The sequence below is a fragment of the Pelophylax lessonae genome (genome assembly GCF_965119305.1).
Source record: "Pelophylax lessonae genome assembly, chromosome: 1".
In the NCBI taxonomy this organism is placed as follows: Eukaryota; Metazoa; Chordata; class Amphibia; order Anura; family Ranidae; genus Pelophylax; species Pelophylax lessonae.
This window is the reverse complement of record NC_138768.1, coordinates 166,512,200-166,531,336: the sequence shown is the minus strand read 5'-3', so window position 1 is coordinate 166,531,336 and position 19,137 is coordinate 166,512,200. Positions and strand designations below refer to the sequence as shown.

The 19,137-nt window shown below is 46.9% G+C and overlaps 1 protein-coding gene across 2 annotated transcripts in view; it reads left to right on the top strand.

The window, feature by feature from the left end:
* Positions 1-19,137, top strand: part of CHD1 (chromodomain helicase DNA binding protein 1) — a 219,189-nt gene that overhangs the window by 124,402 nt on the left and 75,650 nt on the right. For both annotated transcript variants that reach the window (XM_082243068.1, XM_082243067.1), the window contains 3 exons: positions 4,784-4,911; positions 5,282-5,420; positions 16,687-16,837. In XM_082243068.1, the coding sequence (XP_082099194.1) occupies positions 4,784-4,911; positions 5,282-5,420; positions 16,687-16,837 (418 nt within the window). The remainder of the gene's footprint in view (positions 1-4,783; positions 4,912-5,281; positions 5,421-16,686; positions 16,838-19,137) is intronic.

Here is a 19,137-nt window from a genome sequence, read left to right as displayed (position 1 = left end):
TTTCAAAGGCCTGTGGCTGCACATTCCTTGGTTCATACTTTTGTGCAGGGGGTTCGCCATCTGGCTCATCCGGTGTGATCCCTGGTACCTGCATGGGATCTCAATTTGGTGCTGTCTGTACTTCAAAAGGCTCTTTGAAAATATTTGTGAACTTCCTCTGCTCACGCTGTCACAGAAGGTGGCGTTCCTGGTGGCTATTACTTCTGTGCGTAGGGTCTCTGAGTTGGCTGCGTTGTCCTGTCAGTCCCCTTACCTGGTAGTTCACAGGGACATGGTGGTGTTACGACCCTGTCAGGCATTCCTTCCCAAGGTCATCTCGGGGTTTCATTTAAATGAGGATGTTGTATTGCTGTCAGTGCCCTAAGCCAAAACATCCTAAATAAATTGCCTTACACTCCTTGGTTTTGTAAGGAGGAAATTTCCTTGCGCTTTATGGAGGAATAAATTGGCTGCAGCCTACCTCAAAAATATAGACTGTGAGGTCAATATTCGATATATAGTAGGGGTGGTGAGGTAATTGGCGCTGCCTAAAAATATGGTGGTGTACTGAATTCTTAATATCACAATAAAATGCGGTACAATCAAATACATAAATGACAAACCATATATGAAATACTATAAATTTAAAGTGCAATAGTATAAACGGTGGGTGAATAAATAATTGAATATAAATATAAGGTGCTTGGTGGGCAAAGAGTAACCAAAAAAAGTGTCAGAATATATATTGGTCACTATAAATTAAAACAAAGTATACGTGAAAAAAATTTCCAAGAGTATTAACAAAGGTTCATAGATAAAATGGTAAAGTGATTCCAATAAAAATTGGATAAAATTGATAGTGAATAAATATGAAAAAATCAGAGAAAGTAATCAAGTGCAAAAAGATCCTGAAATGGACCGGTGAACTGAAGAAAATAGAAAAAATGGCCAAGACCTATTAGTGGTAGTGAATAAATATATCATGGAATACAGCCTGGCATACAGCTCAAAACCATTACTGAGCTGTATGCTAGGACGGGAGGGAAGGGATATGAACCACTTTTGTTGGACCATTTACATCGGGATGTACCAAGCTGAGATTCCTTCACTGTCGTAAAAGTTGTCATACGTCTTTATTAGATGCCGGTCATCTATGGACCCTGTATTTATTTGTGATGGATATGAACCGCACTTGAGGCTTACTGATACCATTTGAATATACAATTTTGGGAAAGAGGATTCATGATTTACCATTGAAGTGATCGGCACATAGGAAAAATTCCTTACTGAGGGCATACCTTGTTACCAACACGCTGATTACCCCTGCAGGGGTGCCGACTTCTGGTGAGTGTGGGAGAAATTGAAAGGGGAGCACTGTTTCCTCACCTGGCACTAGGCTTGTGACGGTATCAGATTTTCATGCTGCGATTAATTGATTAAGGTTTTGCCACGGTATACGGTATTATCACGGTATTCTATTATTAAATTTAAATTATTAAATTTCCACCTCACTTCAATTTCATTGCTGAATTTAGGGGCTTTGGTTCACTTATGCACATTATTATATAGTCGGTCAGTACAGACTCTGTGAACCAGGCCTAAAATAGGTCATCAAGCAGTGTCTGGCCTAACTGGTGATAACTGGTCCTGGCGCTCGGCTCCGATCCGATGGCCTGGTCATTAAGAGGGCAAATCCTTGTGGTCAAGAAGTGGTTAAACCTGAAGGAGGTGTTGTTTATAAATTACTTTACTATTGCTTTAGGCCTGGTTCACATGTATGCAGGTTGGTGGTTCACATGTATGCGGGTTGGTGGTTCACATGTATGCGGGTTGGGGGCCCACATTTGCACAGGCATAGCAGCCCATTGATGTGAATGGGCTTGAGCTGCTATGCCTGCGTTTTCAGCTGAAAAAAGGTGCATGCAGAATTTAAAAAAATGCAGTGGCCATGAAATCCATCCTTTTGCACCATGCGACTAACCTGCCGTTGCTGCACACGCAAACTGTTTTTAAATGCCGTGCCCACGTATACAAAAAATGCAGAAAGCTTGCCAGAGCAGGAACTGCAGGTTAGTCGCATGGTGCAAAAGCAGGATGGATTTCAAGGCCACTGAATTTTAAAAAAATGCTGCATGCACCTTTTTTCTGCGGAAAATGAGGGCATAGCAGCCCGTTCAAATCAATGGGCTGCTATGCCTGTGCAAATGTGGGCCGCCAACCCGCATACATGTGAACCGCCAACCCGCATACATGTGAACCGCCAACCCGCATACATGTGAACCAGGCCTAAAGCAATAGTAAAGTCATTAATAGATAAAAACACCGGTCCTCCTGCAGGTTTAACCACTTCTGGATCGCAAGGATTTGCCCCTTTAAAGACCAGGCCATCGGATCAGAGCGCCAGGACCAGTCATCACCAGGTAGGCCAGACACTGCTTGATGGCTATATAATAATGTAATGTGGGCTGCTATGCGTGTGTGTGTGTGTGTGTGTGTATGTATATATATATATATATATATATATATATATATATATATATATATATATATATATTAGAGCTGCACGATTCTGGCCAAAATGAGAATCACGATTTTTTAGCTTGGAATAAAGATCACGATTCTCTCACGATTCTCTGTGTAACAAAAAAAAAAAAAATTGGGATAACTTTACTGTTACGTTTTTTTTTTTTTTTATTCATTAAAGTCTATTAATTGCGTTTGAAAGACTGCTGCGCAAATACAGTGTGACATAAAATATTACAACAATCGCCATTTTTTTTCTGTAGGGTCTCTGCTAAAAAAATATATAAAATGTTTGGGGGTTCTAAGTACTTTTCTAGCAAAAAAAAACTGATTTTAACTTGCAAGCAACAAGTGTCAGAGAAAGATCCAGTCTTTAAGAGGTTAAACTTCCTTTCTCCCTGGCAGAGGGAAGGAAAAGATACAATGTAAACATTTTTGTTTATAGTTACTGGGAGAGCTGTGTGATTGAATGAGTCATCCAGCTCACTGAAATGTATCCATTCTAAAGTCAGGCAGACTTGACAGAGAAACTCGGTATTTTAAAAATGCCACAATAACAATACCGTGGCTATGCAATACCGCGATATATCGAATTACCGAAAACCGGCATAAGTCTACCTGGCACCCAACACCTGGATCACCTCAAGAGTCACCCATCAATCCGATACTTTAATCACTTTATGGACTTTTCTGCCCACTTTTTTTTATCTTCTATGATTTTTCATATGTTTATACACATTTCTTGGCCAATTTCTTGTATTTTTGGTTTTTCTACTGGTCCTTCTACCAATCCTACATTTGGTAGGACCTACTGCACTTGATCACTTTTTTCCTTGATATATTTATTCACTACCACTAATAGGTCTTGGCCATTTTTTCTATTTTCTTCAGTTCACCGGTCAATTTCAGGATCTTTTTGCACTTGATCACTTTCTCCTGATTTTTTTCATATTTATTCACTATCAATTTTATCCAATTTTTATTGGAATCACTTTACCATTTTATCTATCAACCTTTGTTGATACTCTTGGAATTTTTTTCACGTATACTTTGTTCTAATTTATAGTGACCGATATATATTCTTTCTGACACTTTTTTCACTTTATTTGGTTACTCTTTGCCCACCAAGCACTTTATATTTAATTATTTATTCACCCACCGTTTATACTATTGCACTTTATATTTATAGTATTTCATATATGGTTTGTCATTTCTGTATTTTATTGTACCACATTTTATTGTGATATTAAGAATTCAGTACACCACCATATATTTAGGCAGCGCCAATTACCTCACCACCCCTACTATACTCCTTGGTTTTGGTTTGGGCAATCAGAGTGTACCTGGCGGCCACTGAGTCGATTCGTAAATGGGATTCTTTGTTTGTCCTTACGGATGGATCTCGTAAGGGGCAGGCCGCATCTGCTGCAACCATTTCCAGGTGGATCAGGCAGATGGTGGTGCAGACCTATTCTACGAGGCCACTTAGTGCCTCCTGCCATCGGGCGTCAGTGGTTCAGGTGTGCTAGGCGGCTACGTGGTCGTCTGTACACACATTCACAAAGTTTTATAAGGTGGCTGTCTTTGCATCTTCGGATGCTGCGTTCGGCCGCAAAGTTTTGCAGGCTGCGGTTGCAGAGGCTCCTGCCTCTTGAGGGTGTATTTTTTTCCTGGTGGTGAGCTCCAGTTGTTCCTGGTTGATGTCCTGGTTTACCTAGTTGGCTGTTTAGCCCTTGTTGGGAATTCTATCTATTGTGTTTTCCCACCCCTCATATTGACACTGCTTTGGGACGTTCCAAGGGTCTAAGAAGATATGGAGCTGTGTCTGTCAGTGAACAAAACAGAACTGGATTTTTGTGTTACGGTAAAATAATTTTGTCTAAGGTTCACTCACGGACACAGCACCCGCCCCTCTGTTGTGGTGTTATGTATTCTTCTGACACTGCTTGTTACAAACTGAAGTCCTATAGGAGGAAGTAAGGGTATAGCCCCTGGGAATGCCTCAGGGGTGTAACCAAAATTGTTTCCACCTAGTCCTACTCCTGAAGAGATAGCAGCATAAGCCCAAGGGTCTAAGAAAATGTGGAGCTGTGTCTGTCAGTGAACCTCCGAGAAAAGGATTTTACGGTAAGACAAAAATAATTTTTTTTCCTCCCTGATCAGAAGCCAGTTATTTTACCCCAAATCGCTCTCTAATGCCATTTCTTATCCTGCATGATCTTCACTGTATGTATTCTGCTGGAGATGTTGGATTGCAATTATTTTTGTTTTTCTATTCCAGGTTAGACGCAATTGCTCGAGATGCAGAACTTGTGGATAAATCGGAGACAGATCTCCGAAGACTCGGAGAACTGGTTCACAATGGCTGCATTAAGGCATTAAAGGACACTTCTGGTACAGAGAGAACAGGTATGTGGAATTTATTTAAAGTCATAAAATACTTAGAGAAAATTAGAAAAATGCTTAGAAATTTGTCTTTGATCTTGGAAAGTTCATGCGAATCTCACATCATTTATTGCTTAAGTTTGGTAGCATATTTATAACCTCTTTCTTCAAAGAAGTGTTGGTGGTACTCTGTAGCCCTCGACTTTCATCACTCACATATAATGGTAGTACACAAGTTCACTAAAGGATACAACATTCCTACGGTTAGGCAGTTGGTTGTTACTGTGGTTTGAATGCTCAGCAGAGATTAGGTGTACCTGTGTGGATTTTTACAGTACATTTCATTTTTTCTTTATGAATATTACTACAGCAATTTTTTCTTCTCTTACTGCAGGGGGGCGGCGAGGAAAAATGAAAGGACCAACATTCCGTATTTCAGGAGTACAAGTTAATGCAAAGTTGGTCAGCTCACACGAGGAAGAGCTGCTTCCATTGCATAAATCTATTCCTTCAGATCCTGAGGAAAGGAAAAGGTACTTTATTCTTATATGCCGAGCCTCTGAAAGTAAGGCAATTCTGTGTACTAAATTTGCTTGTGCACATTTTAAAGCTATGGTTTAACTTGAAAATAGTAGGTTAATTTTTGATAGCCAGCCAGGAGCCTCGGGTTTCTCCAGCTGGATGTTGTTAGGTGGTCTGGTGGGGGGGGGGGGGGGGTCCTGGTTTGGGCTGCCATTTTCTCTTACGTCCTCTGACAGTCGCAGCCACTTCAGTTTCATCACAAATTGGTAATGCGCCACCTACAGGAGTAGACTAGGCAGTGAAACCATTTAGAAAAACTTCACTAGACACACCCGTAGGGGGTGTCCCCTCAGACATCACCCCCAGACACATCCAGCTAACTAATTAGTTTCTTGCTGCCTAGTGTTAGGAGTAGGACCTAGGTTTCCCTGCTGGGACTCCAGTCTCAGTTTTTTATTTTCTTTGAGAAATGTTTATTTTTCCTTACTCACTATCGCTAGCTAGTGTCAGGGGGATCCTCCTGGTGAGCTACAAGCGACAGCCGGGCTGAGGTTTTGCACTGGATAATCTAGATACTTATGGTCTCCCAGCCTGGCCAGCGAGCGTGCGCACGTTGTGGTCCGCCCAGGCCTCGCCACAATGGTGTCCCGATGGACGGAAACGAGCCTGCGACGTCCCCTTTTGCTGGGACGTATCACCCTGGTTGCAGTGTACCTTTCTTGGCTGGTGACATCCCCACTCAGGATGGGAGGCGAGCTGCCTCGGGGCGGAGTCCACGGTCCATGGTAGGGTGAGTGATACTGCCCCATGTGTCCCTGGGACAATCATCGGTGGGGGGATTTGGGCCCACTCCTGGGGATGTCAACTGCGGTCTCTGTAAGATCACCCTAGCCTGTCAGGACAGGCCCTGCCTTCCCTGTCCCTAATGGGGGCGCCATAGCGGCGTTTAACGCCGGGGGGGGGGGTGTATGACCACTACCTTGTCCTGGAGGGGGTTCCTGTGGTGGATTCCTGCTTTGGTCTTGTTCCCTGGGATCCTGATCGCTGGTTCTGTGTTCGGCCGCCATTTTGGGTGTGGGCAGCCATGCTGCATCAATGTAAGGGCAGCAGACATCTTCTGCCTTGCTGGGTGTTTTGGCGCCCTTTTCCAGCACCATCTTGGATGTGGCGGCCATTTTCCCTGTGCTTCTCCTATTCTTTACTATGGCACCATTTTCTTGTGGCTCAGGGGGAGTTCAGCCTCTAGTGATCTGAGGTCACTTCCTCCCAGTAGTTTCACTTTCTGCAGACAGCGTCTGCTCATCCTGTTTCTCTGGACACAGTAAGGGGTTTTTTAGTCCTTTTGGGCATTCTTCAGACACATTTAGCCTTTGTCAGTGGGTCTGTCTGCTAAAGGGGAACTCCAGCAGTAATGCAATTTGGCGGTGAGTGCCGCCAACGTGGATTTAAAGGGCCAGTGTACATTTTATTTTGTCAATTTACCAAAATGGAGTCCCAGAGTGAAAATTTCCCCGCAAATCTTGTGTGTGCATCCGGATCTCATTCCCTAGCATCCCTGTCTGCAGTCCTGGAAGCTCTGGCGTCCAAAGTTGATCTTTTCATGTCACAAGTTCCTATTGAAAAACGGCCGATGCCCTCTCAATCTTCTGATTCTGAGCCTGAAGTGGTTGCCATGGACACTGCCCTCCCTGAGGGATCCCTGTCCTCACACTCGGACGCCGAGGAGGATGAGTCCTCCTCCGCTGCAGCGCGGGAACGTGCTTTGGTGGAAGCACTGATTCGCTCCATCAGGGAGATGTTGCATATTGATGATGAGCCCACACAGTCAGGAAAGCGGGTTGTCTTCGGCTCCCGCAAAGCCCAGAAGTTGGGTCAGGTCAACGAGCAAATGGCGGCGTATTAAGCACATGCTGGCAGTGCCTAAGTGCTTTCAGCGTCGCTACCCTTTTGCAGACCGTTTCCACTCTTTGGAATGTATCCCCTTAAGTGGACCAGACTGTGTGAGTAAATCCACGGAGGACTCCCCGGTGTTTAAGGACCCGGTGGACAGGCGCCTGGAATCTTTCCCGCCACCAGCGCTTGGTGGCGGGCTCACTCCTCAAGCCTGTGTTCGCTTCCATGCTGGTCTCTCAGACGGTCACGGAATGGATTAAGATGCTTAAGAGCAACCTGCTGGTGGAGTCGGTTCCCCGTCTCATCGAGCTCACGGACCAAATTGCGCATGCCATACTGTGTCTGTGTGACGCGGCCCCGGATGAGGCTCCCCTGGTCGCGAGATTGCGGTGGGGAATGCAATTCACTGCATGATATGGCTGAAGAGCTGGTCGGTGGACCAAGCCTCTGAGAAGACCGTGTCGGATCTCCCCTTTTTTTGGGGGGGGGGGGGGACGCCTTTTTGGTGACTCCTTGGATGAGATAAGGATCTCACAGGGGGTAAGAGTACTCTTCTGCCCCATTCCCCGAAGGGCAAGGCGCCCCTCGCTAAGCGGGGTCCCTCCTTCAAGGCTCACAGGTGGCTTTTTTGTGCCTCGGGCGCAGGAAAAAGGAAAACCGTTCAAGGCCTCCAGCGGTAACAAGAAGGCTTGTCAGTTAAGCCTAAGGCCGGTCAGTCCGGTGCTGCGGCCAAATCTTCCTCCGCATGAAGGGACGCCCTCAGGGGTGGGAGGACGCCTGCCTTACTTTCAGGAACCCTGGACGTCTTTGATTCAAGAGAAATGGGTTCACAAACTGATTCGTACACGGTACAAGATCGAATTTGAATCTTGTCCAGCAGACAGGTTCTTTCCCTCGAATCTCTGCATGTCCACAGATCGATTAAGGGATCTCAAGGGGGCTGTGCAAGATCTTCTCGCACAGGGCATTATTGTCCTGGTTTCTCAGCAACAGGTTTTGAGGCTTCTACTCAAACCTGTTCACGGTTCCCAGGAAGGAGGGCAAGGGGCGTCCTATCCTGGACCTCAAATCTCTGAACCGCTTTGTTCGGGTGCAGAAGTTCCGGATGGAATATATCCTGTCAGTGGTGGCTTCTTTAAATCAAGGGGATTTTCTGACCTCCATCAATTTAAAGGATGCGTACCTGCCCATTCCTATCTACGAAGGTCACCAGCGGTTTCTCCGCTTTGCAGTAGCGGAGGAACATTTTCAATTTTTGGCATTACACTTTGGTCTAGCTTCGACTCCCAGGGTCTTCACCAAAGTTTTGGCCCCTGTGCTGCCTCTGCTGCGCAAGAAGGGGATTGCGGTCCTCGGTTTGCTGGACGAACTCCTGCTACGGGCAGGCTCGTGTGCCACTCTGTCGAGCGATCTGGAGCGTCTGAACCGTGACTGTCAGAAGTTAGGGTGGACCGTCAACGTCCAGAAGTCAGCACTGCCCTCGTCAGTGTGTCTGAATTATCTGGGCATGGTCTTGGACTCCACTCATGTGAAAGTTTTCCTCCCGGAGGAGAAACTTCAGACCTTGCAGGACGAGATCAGAGCACTCTCTCCTCCCTGCGGACCTGCATGAGGTCCCTAGGGCTGATGGTATCTGCCTTCGAGGCAATCTCGTTTGCTCAGTTTTACACCAGGCCTCTGCAGGCAGAGATTCTTGCCAAATGCAACAAGGACCCTCAGTCCTTGGACAGCATGGTTTGTTTGAGCTGTCTCACAAGGTTGGAGCTTTCGTGGTGGCTTTTGTCGCCCACTCGGAGCCAGGGCAAGTCTTTTCTGCCGCTGTTGTGGATGGTGATCACAAAGGATGCCAGCTGGCGTGGAGTACTGGGCACTTTTTGTGCCCAAGGTGTATGGTCAAGGGAGGAGTTTTCCTTGCCGATGTCCTGGAGCTCAGGGCGATCAAACTCTGCCTGCTCCATTGGACGTCTCGGTTGCATGGTCACCCGGTTCGGGTTCAAACCGACCATGCCACGGCTGTGGCTTGCATCAATCACCAAGGGGGCACCAGGAGTACCCCGGCGGCTAGGGAAGTGGCCGAGATTCTTACTTGGGCCGAAGCGCACGTTCCAGCTCTATCAGCTGTTCACATTCCTAGAGTGGAGAACTGGCAGGCGGACTATCAGAGTGGTCAGTCCTTGGATCAGGGGGAATGGTCCCTTCATCCAGAGGTGTTTCGTCTCCTGTGTGCCCAGTGGGGGGATACCGGACGTGGATCTGTTCGCACCTCGTCTCAACAGAAAGGTGGACAGGTTCATGGCTAGGGCTCGAGATCCTCTGGCAGACGGCGTGGACGTGTTGTTGGTGCCTTGGCACCGGTATCGGCTGATTTATGCCTTTCCTCCTATTCAACTGTTGTCCAAGTTCCTCTGCAGATTGGCGTTGGAACGGGTGCAGGGGATTCTGGTGGCCCCAGACTGGCCTCGCTGGTCTTGGTATGCGGACCTCGTAAGGATGGTCGTCGAGCCTCCCTGGTGGCTGCCTCTGAGGGAAGATCTGCTTTCTCAAGTACAGATCTTCCATCCTGCTTTACGGTCTCTGGCTTTAACGGGCGTGGCTGTTGAAAGCCAGGTGTTGAGGGATAGAGGTCTCTCTGATGCCGTGATTCCTACCTTGTTGAGGGCTCGAAAGGCTACCTCCAGGAGGACTTATCATCGTACCTGGAAGGCGTATATTGCAGAAGGGTGTGGAGCAACGTTTTGCTTTGGCCACGCTTAAGGGTCAGGTGTCGGCCTTGGCCATTTACTTCCAGCGTCCCTTGGTGACTAATTCCTTGATTCGCACCTTTGTTCAAGGGGTGCGTCATCTGGCTCCTCCAAGGCGATCCCCCTTGCCTCCGTGGGATCTGAATTTGGTTTTGTCCGCTTTGCAATGACCTGCCTTTGAGAATATCAGAGAAGTCTCTCTGCCTGTGTTGTCCCAGAAGGTTGCCTTTCTGGTGGCTATCACCGCTGCTTGCAGGGTGTCTGAGTTGGCCTTATCTGATCGTTCATAGGGATAAGGTGGTTCTGCGACCCAACTAATCTTTTCTCCTTAAGGTGGTGTCTGCTTTCCACCTCAATGAAGATATTGTGTTGAGTTTGCTTTGTGCGAAGCCCAAGCATCCCAAGGAATTTGCTCTGCATACACTGGATGTGGTCTGGACGGTCAGGGTTTACTTGTCGGTTCCGGAATCTTTTTCGGACATCTGATTTGCTGTTTGTCCTTCCTGAGGGACCTCGTAAGGGTTCGACTGCGTCCGCTGCAACCATTTCCAAATGGATCAGACAGACGGTTGATCAGGCCTATTCACTAAAGGGTCAGGTTCCTCCTTTCCTTGTGAGGGCACATTCTACTAGAACCATGAGTGCCTCTTGGGCTTTTCACCATCAGGCTTCTGTGGCTCAGGTGTGTAAGGGGGCGACCTGGTCGTCAGTACACACTTTTACAAAATTCTTCAAGATGGACTTAATGGCATCATCGGATGCTTCCTTTGGTCGCAAGGTTTTGCAGACTGCTGTTTGCTGAAGAGACTTGTTTTTCTCTTGGACACCTGTTTTTGGCCATTTTGCGGTAGATTTTTTGCTGTGAAGGCCGGTGGGTGTGCCTGGAGGCGTTTTTTTTAGGTGGGAGGAGCCCCTCCTTCACCCTGGGCAGCTTCCTGGCTCACTTCCTTTTACTGAGCCGCCGCTGAGACCTACCTAATCCGATTGCGGTCTGGGGGACAGTGAGTTACTGAGGGTAGTCTGTTGCTCTCTCTGGGGGTTCATTAGCGCGTGCCTGACCCTGTGGGGGGGGGGGCGCCGTAGCGCTGTGGGGCCTCTTTTCATATACAAAAAAGTTTGTTTTTTTGCAAATTTTGCTGGCGGGTTCTTTTGGTTCAGTATGGACCCTGCAGGCCATGTGCCCCCACCTGACCCCCTCACGGAGGCCGCAGGGCCTTCCGAATCGCCACTATCCAATACATTTTCGCTGGTTCGGGAAGCATTTGGGCCCGGGTGGAGGTGGCCTGGAGAGGGCGAGGTGCGCTGAAACGTTGCTCCACCTACCCCTGCTCCATCTGATGTCTCGGATTCTGAGTCTGACTCAGCCGCTGCATACGTGGGCGTCCCTGTCTGGTCTGTTATCTCGTGCCCTGTTTCCTCGGCAAATGATGACATTTCTACCTCCCCTGCCGTGCTGGATACAGGCGCTGATGGATGCACTGGTTGTTTTGGTGCGCGACACCCTGTAATTTGAACGACGCAGCTGCGTATGCACCTGGGGTGCAGGTAGCATCGTGCACTCACATGCCATCTGGGCAGCTTAATTTGCCAGCATGCTCATGAAGAATGGTACCGTCTGAGATGTTCTCCCTCGGGGTGTCCAAGCGGCTGCTAGACGTTACCCTTTTGAGGAGTCTCTGGTAAAGTGGACTGTACCGCCTAAAGTGGACCTACCAGTCTCTAGGCTGCATAGGACTACTGTTGTTCCGGTGGAGGAATCTCCGTCCTTTAAGGACCTGGGGGATAGGATGGTGTGGGCTTTGGCCTGCGATCTGTACTCCCTGGTGGGATCTGCACTGGGAACAGTGTTTGATTGCCCTTGCCACGCAGATTCTGACTGATGGGCGATGTTCCAACGCCGTGACTTGGTGAGGAGCAAATCCTTCCTGGCTTGGGGGAACTGTTGAACCAGCTGGTGCAGGGGCTGCAGTTTGTTTGCGATGCAGCACTGGACACGTCTCCTTTATTGGGTCACCTGTTGGTTTCGTTGGTGGTTGTCCGTCGTATACTTGGCCGGAGTGTTGGTCTGCGGATCAGATCAAACTTCTTAGAAGGCCTTAATGGATCTCCCCTTTCAGGGGGATTGCCTTTTTAGCGCTGGCCTGGATGACATTATATAAGGGTCTCACCAGGGGAAGAGTGCTTTCCCTCCACAGTCTAACAAGGGTAAGGGCCTTCGTCGCAGACGGTGTCCCTCCTGTTCGGCCTCGGGGACAGCCGATGTGGCGACCTTAAGACTTCCTCAGCTGGTTCCAATTGACCCTGGTCTGGTGGACAAGAGATAATTTTTTTCCAGTCCTGCGGACAAGGCCTACTCGGCCTGAAGGTGTGTCCTCACCCATATATGGGGTGGGGGGACGTATTTGCCGGTTCTTGGACCTGCGGCTGGCCCGGCTCCCAGGCAGCTGGGTTCAGGAGGTCATGCGGTCCAGTTGCAAGATCGAGTTTCGATCCGTTTTTTTTTTTTTTTTTTTCCCGGTAAGGTTTTCCCTTCCAATGTAAGGCTGTCCCCGGATAGCTTATGGGCCCTCTATGGGGCAGTTCAGGCTCTGGTTCAACAAGGCTAGACCTACTGGCTCTTGATGGTTTTGTGCGGATCAAAAATTCAAGATGGTATCGGTTCGCATGATGGTGGCTTCCCTGCATCAGGGGGATTCCTGGTCTCCAAGAAATCAAAGATGCCTACCTTCACATCCGTTTTATGCAGGACACCCAACTGGTTCTCTGTTTTTGCCGTGGGGAAGGATCTCTATCGTTTTGTGGCATTACCCCTTGGTCTTGCTTTGTCGGCTTGTCAGTTAAAAGCCAGGTGCTGAGGGCAGGGGATTGTCTGCTTCAGTGATTCCCATCCTGTGTCTGCTTCAGTGATTCCCACCCTGTTTAAAGTGTGGGAAGCGACTTCTAGGATGATTTTTTTCATCGTACGAGCAAAAAATTGGGGGAGCACACCCTGAACATGTATATCTAAAGCCGGTGCAGCTATGAACCAAGCAACATGTATATTAAAAAAGAATAGCGCACACATGCAAAAGAAATGACTATCAAATATGGAGACAATCCATAAATAAAAATGGGGATTTGGTCCCACCATATGGCCATATCGTGCTCAAGCCCACCACTACGTCAAAGTACCCCATTGTCAGTGGGTCCTACACTATCCATAAAAAAGGATGAATCCAGCTGGATTCATCCTTTTTTATGGATAGTGTAGGACCCACTGACCAATGGGATACTTTGACGTAGTGGTAGGCTTGAGCACGATATGGCCATATGGTGGGACCAAATCTCCATTTTTATTTATGGATTGTCTCCATATTTGTTAGTCATTTCTTTTGCATGTGTGCGCTATTCTTTTTTCATTTTCATTGTACGAGACTGTCGTATATTGCGTGGTGTGAGTCTCTTTAGGCTCCCCCTTGGATCTTGGCTTACCTTCAACGGGGAGTTAATCAGAAGTTGGCCTAGAGTACTATCAAGGGTTAGGTTTCGGCTTCGGCAATTTTCTTCCAAAGGCCGTTGGCCGCCCGTTCCCTGGTGCGTAACTTCTTCCAGGGGGTGTGACACTTGGTACTTCCGATGCAACCTCTGTCACCAACTGGGGACCTTGTTTTGGAGCAGTGGGTTCTTCAAGAACTTCCTTTTGCATGTGTTCGGGGCTGTCCCCTGCCTACCTTTATTACAGAAGGTGGCCTTCTTGGTTGCTGTCACTCCCTCCGAAGGAGGTTTCTGGTGTTCACTGGAACGAGGGCATTTTATTGCTATCTTTGTGTCCTAAGCCTAACGATCCTGAGGAATGTGCATTGCATACTCTGAATATAGTTTGGGCACTCAAGGTGTACTTGGCGTGTACGGAGTCTTTTCGTAAGTCAGGTTCGCTCTCTGTACTCAGGGATGGCTCAAGAAAGAGCTGACTGCATCTGCTGTGACTCTCTCCATATGGATCGGACAGAGGGTGGTGCAGGCTTATTCAATTAAGGGTCAGGTCCTACCTTTCCCTGGTTCAGCGCTTTCTACTTGGGCACCTGGTGACGGCTACCTGGTCTTTTGTTCACACCTTTTACCAAATTTTATAAGGTGGATGTGCTGGCATCTGCAGATGCCTCTTTTGGCCACAGTTTTGCTGGCTGCTGTCTGGAGGGCTTTTGGCCTTCCTTGAGGGTGTTCACTGTTTGTTTCTGGTGGTATTTATCTTTTTGTTCTGTTGAGTCCTATGTTGCCTGGTTGGCTGTGTTTAGCCGTGGGGACTTGTTCTTTTCTGCTGTTCCCACCCCTCATTTTATGGCACTGCTTTGGGACGTACCTACTGCTATGGATCAGAGGACTGCGTTCGTCAATGAACTATAGAGAACTGGATTTTTTACTTACTGTAGAAACCTTTTCTCAAGTTCATTGACGGACGCAGTACCCGCCCCTCTACTTTGAGTTGGGTTGGTGTTACATTTCTGACACTGCTTTGATACAAAACTGACATCCTATGCAGAAAGAGAGGTGTGTACCATAGACGTAGCCAGAACATTCTTTCTGCCTAGTGTCCCACTTCTGTAGGGGGCCGTATAACCCTACTGATATGGATCAGAGAACTGCATCTGTCAATGAACTTAATAGAAAAGGATTTTACGGTAAGTCAAAAATCCAGTCCCCCCCCACATTTCATTTATTTGTATAACTGGATGTAGTCACTGTCCTTATGCCTTTACTTACAGTGCCTTGCGAAAGTATTCGGCCCCCTTGAACTTTGCGACCTTTTGCTACATTTCAGGCTTCAAACATAAAGATATAAAACTGTAATTTTTTGTGAAGAATCAACAACAAGTGGGACACAATCATGAAGTGGAACGGAATTTATTGGATATTTCAAACTTTGTTAACAAATAAAAAACTGAAAAATTGGGCGTGCAAAATTATTCAGCCCCTTTACTTTTAGTGCAGCAAACTCTCTCCAGAAGTTCAGTGAGGATCTCTGAATGATCCAATGTTGACCTAAATGACTAATGATGATAAATAGAATCCACCTGTGTGTAATCAAGTCTCCGTATAGATGCACCTGCACTGTGATAGTCTCAGAGGTCCGTTTAAAGCGCAGAGAGCATCATGTCCGAGATACTGTTGTGGAGAAATTTAAAGCCGGATTTGGATACAAAAAGATTTCCCAAGCTTTAAACATCCCAAGGAGCACTGTGCAAGTGATAATATTGAAATGGAAGGAGTATCAGACCACTGCAAATCTACGAAGACCTGGCCGTCCCTCTAAACTTTCAGCTCATACAAGGAGAAGACTGATCAGAGATGCAACCAAGAGGCCCATGATCACTCTGGATGAACTGCAGAGATCTACAGCTGAGGTGGGAGACTCTGTCCATAGGACAACAATCAGTCGGATACTGCACAAATCTGGCCTTTATGGAAGAGTGGCAAGAAGAAAGCCATTTCTTAAAGATATCCATAAAAAGTGGTGTTTAAAGTTTGCCAAAAGCCACCTGGGAGACACACCAAACATGTGGAAGAAGGTGCTCTGGTTAGATGAAACCAAAATCGAACTTTTTGGCAACAATGCAAAACGTTATGTTTGGCGTAAAAGCAACACAGCTCATCACCCTGAACACACCATCCCCACTGTCAAACATGGTGGTGGCAGCATCATGGTTTGGGCCTGCTTTTCTTCAGCAGGGACAGGGAAGATGGTTAAAATTGATGGGAAGATGGATGGAGCCAAATACAGGACCATTCTGGAAGAAAACCTGATGGAGTCTGCAAAAGACATGAGACTGGGACGGAGATTTGTCTTCCAACAAGACAATGATCCAAAACATAAAGCAAAATCTACAATGGAATGGTTCACAAATAAACATATCCAGGTGTTAGAATGGCCAAGTCAAAGTCCAGACCTGAATCCAATCGAGAATCTGTGGAAAGAACTGAAAACTGCTGTTCACAAACGCTCTCCATCCAACCTCACTGAGCTCAAGCTGTTTTGCAAGGAGGAATGGGCAAAAATTTCAGTCTCTCGATGTGCAAAACTAATAGAGACATACCCCAAGCGACTTACAGCTGTAATCGCAGCAAAAGGTGGCGCTACAAAGTATTAACTTAAGGGGGCTGAATAATTTTGCACGCCAAATTTTTCAGTTTTTTATTTGTTAAAAAAGTTTGAAATATCCAATAAATTTCGTTCCACTTCATGTTTGTGTCCCACTTGTTGTTGATTCTTCACACAAAATTACAGTTTTATATCTTTGTTTGAAGCCTGAAATGTGGCAAAAGGTTGCAAAGTTCAAGGGGGCCGAATACTTTCGCAAGGCACTGTATATGCCTGTTTAAATGAATAAAGTTTTTGTTTCATTGACTCATTTTTGTTAAGAACTATTTTGAAAACTAGTTAAGAAAAATAGCTTTTATCAGACTTTTTATGGTTTCTTCTTGATCAGGAAAAAAAAGATTTGTATTCACCTACTTTTTGTGAATGAACACAGTTCACCATTATTACATCCACAGTTGTGCAGAAGTCCCTTTTTGTGCTTGGAATGCCTTTGAATCCATCTATTCATGTTTCCAAGACCTTTTGAGATGATTTCATGGTGATATACTTCTCTTTGCATAACCCCAGATATGTTATTCCATGCCACACAAAAGCAGCACATTTTGAAATTGAATGGAACAAGGCGGATGACTCAAATCTTTTAATTGGCATTTATGAGTATGGATATGGCAGCTGGGAGATGATTAAAATGGACCCGGACCTCAATTTAACACAAAAGGTATGTAATTTACTTTGCTATAGTTGTCTAGCAAAATGAGGTATTTAGCGAGTCCCTTTCTGATATCAGTTGCTTAGAACCCCATACAAATTTTGAATCACTGTCAGTTTTTTCTTTCGTTTATTGACACACAGCTCCTGGTATTCATAACCGTTGGGTTATACTGCCCCCTACAGAAGTAGGACACCAAGCAGAAAATCTGGCTACACCCATGGGCATTCCCAGGGAGTATACTCCCTCTCTCTGCTATAGCCACTCCGGTTTTTTCTGCCTAGTCAGTATTAAGGACCTAGTTCCTTGCTGGGATGCTGGCAGGTCATGTTGGACGGTTCTGTTTTCCCATTTTTCATCTCTCCAGTTTTGCGCTGCCAGCCCATTTTGGAACCTTTACCCACAGCTCTCGGGTCAGACCCCTCCGGTGGCTGCTGGTGCGATTTTTGGCATGCAGCATCCTGCATTTTTGTGAGCATGAATCCCTTAGTCTGATTCCCACATTCCAATCTACCTGATACATTTCCAAGTTCATTACTATGTTATATTTGTAATCATTTCACTTTATAGATTTTGTCTATGCATCAACCCCTGAAGAGTGAGACTGAACTCACGAAAAGTGTTGGGTCACCACAGATGCCATGACACATTTACTATGTACAATTTGATTACTGTATGTACCAATGTAATGGATATGTATACTTCAGCCAACTGTTTGGCATTTTGACACCTTTTTCCAGTTTTATTGCTGGTATATACTCAAACTTGTACTATGTTTTTATTATTGGTTGTGTGGCGCTTCATCTAAAGTCCCAATGGGCAAAACTCTGCACTTGCTGGGATCTTTGGTCCTGGCAAATATTTTTCTTTTTAGTTATACATTTTTCCTCCTGGATTTTTCCTGTGAGATCTACGATCAACTGCCGGACTGGGTGATGGGCTGGATAATCTAGATCCAGTGGTCACCCCAGTCTGAACAGTGAGCACACAGACCACAGCTCCGCGCTAGGTCGGTTGTGACATCGCCCCACTGGACGGGGGCTGGCCAGCGTTAAACGCATCGCGAGGATGCATACAACTGGGTCTCGGCCCGAGTCACATCGTTCCTCCTGGACCAACAGCTCCCCCATTTTGATGGAGAGAGGTTCTGTTGGGAGCAGTTCCCGCTTGGTTCCTGGTATGATGAGTAGCTTTCCCTCCTCTCACCCTGAAGGGTTTTAAGTGGACGTGGGCCCCTCCTTGGGACGGTCGGACCCCCAGTTTCCCCTCTTCCTGCAGGCTTGGTACACCGATCTGGCACGGCTGGTTGCCGACCTTCCTTAGAAGCTTCCTCTCAGAGAGGATCGGCTGTCCCAAGGACCGATCTTCCATCCTGCTTTACAGTCGCTGGCTTTGACGACTTGACTGTTGAATGCCAGGTGCTGAAGGATAGGGGTTTATCTGAATCGGTGATTCGCATGAGGTTCATCCTAGCTCCTTCTCGGTGGCTCGGATCTTAACCTTCCTTCAAGGGGGGGGTTGAACAGAAGTTGGCCTTGAGTACCATCAAGGTCCAGGTGTCGGCTTTGGCGGTCTTCTTCCAAAGACCTTTAGCCACACACTCCCTGGTGTGTACCTTTCTTCAGGGTGTCCGACATTTGGCCCCTCTAGTGCGAGCTCCAATGCAGCCTTGAGAATTTGGTGCTTTCAGCTCTACAGAAGCCTCCCTTTGAAAATATACAGGTGATTCCCCTGCTTACGCTGTCCCAGGAGGTGTCCTTTTTTGAGGCCATCACCTCTGCGCGCAGGCTGTCTGTCCTGGCGGCATTATCCTGTCATTCACTCTATCTGGATATTCACAGGGAAGAGGTGGTTATTCGCCCCTGTCCGTCTTTCCTTCCAAAGGTTGTCTTCTGATTTTCATTTGAATGAAGACATTGTGTTGCCTTCCCTGTGTCCCAGGCCTAGGCATCCGAAGAAAATTGCCTTGCATGCCTTGGATGTGGTCCGGGCAATTAGGGTGTACTTAGCAGCTATGAAGTCTTTCAAGAAGTCAGACTCTCTATTTGTGCTCAGACGGACCACAAAAAGGGTTGGGGGACCTCTACTAGGGCGCTTAGTGCCTCTTGGGCCTTCTGTCATCAGAGGTCAGTGACACAGGTTTGCAAGGCAGCCACCTGGTCTTCGGTGCACACTTTTTCAAAGTTTTATAAAGTGGATGTGCATCTGCACATGCTTTCTTTGGCTGCAAGGTTTTGCAGGCTGCCATTTTAGGTGGGCTCCTGTTTGTTTGCGCTCCTGTTTCCTGGTTGGCTAATCTTTAGCCTTGG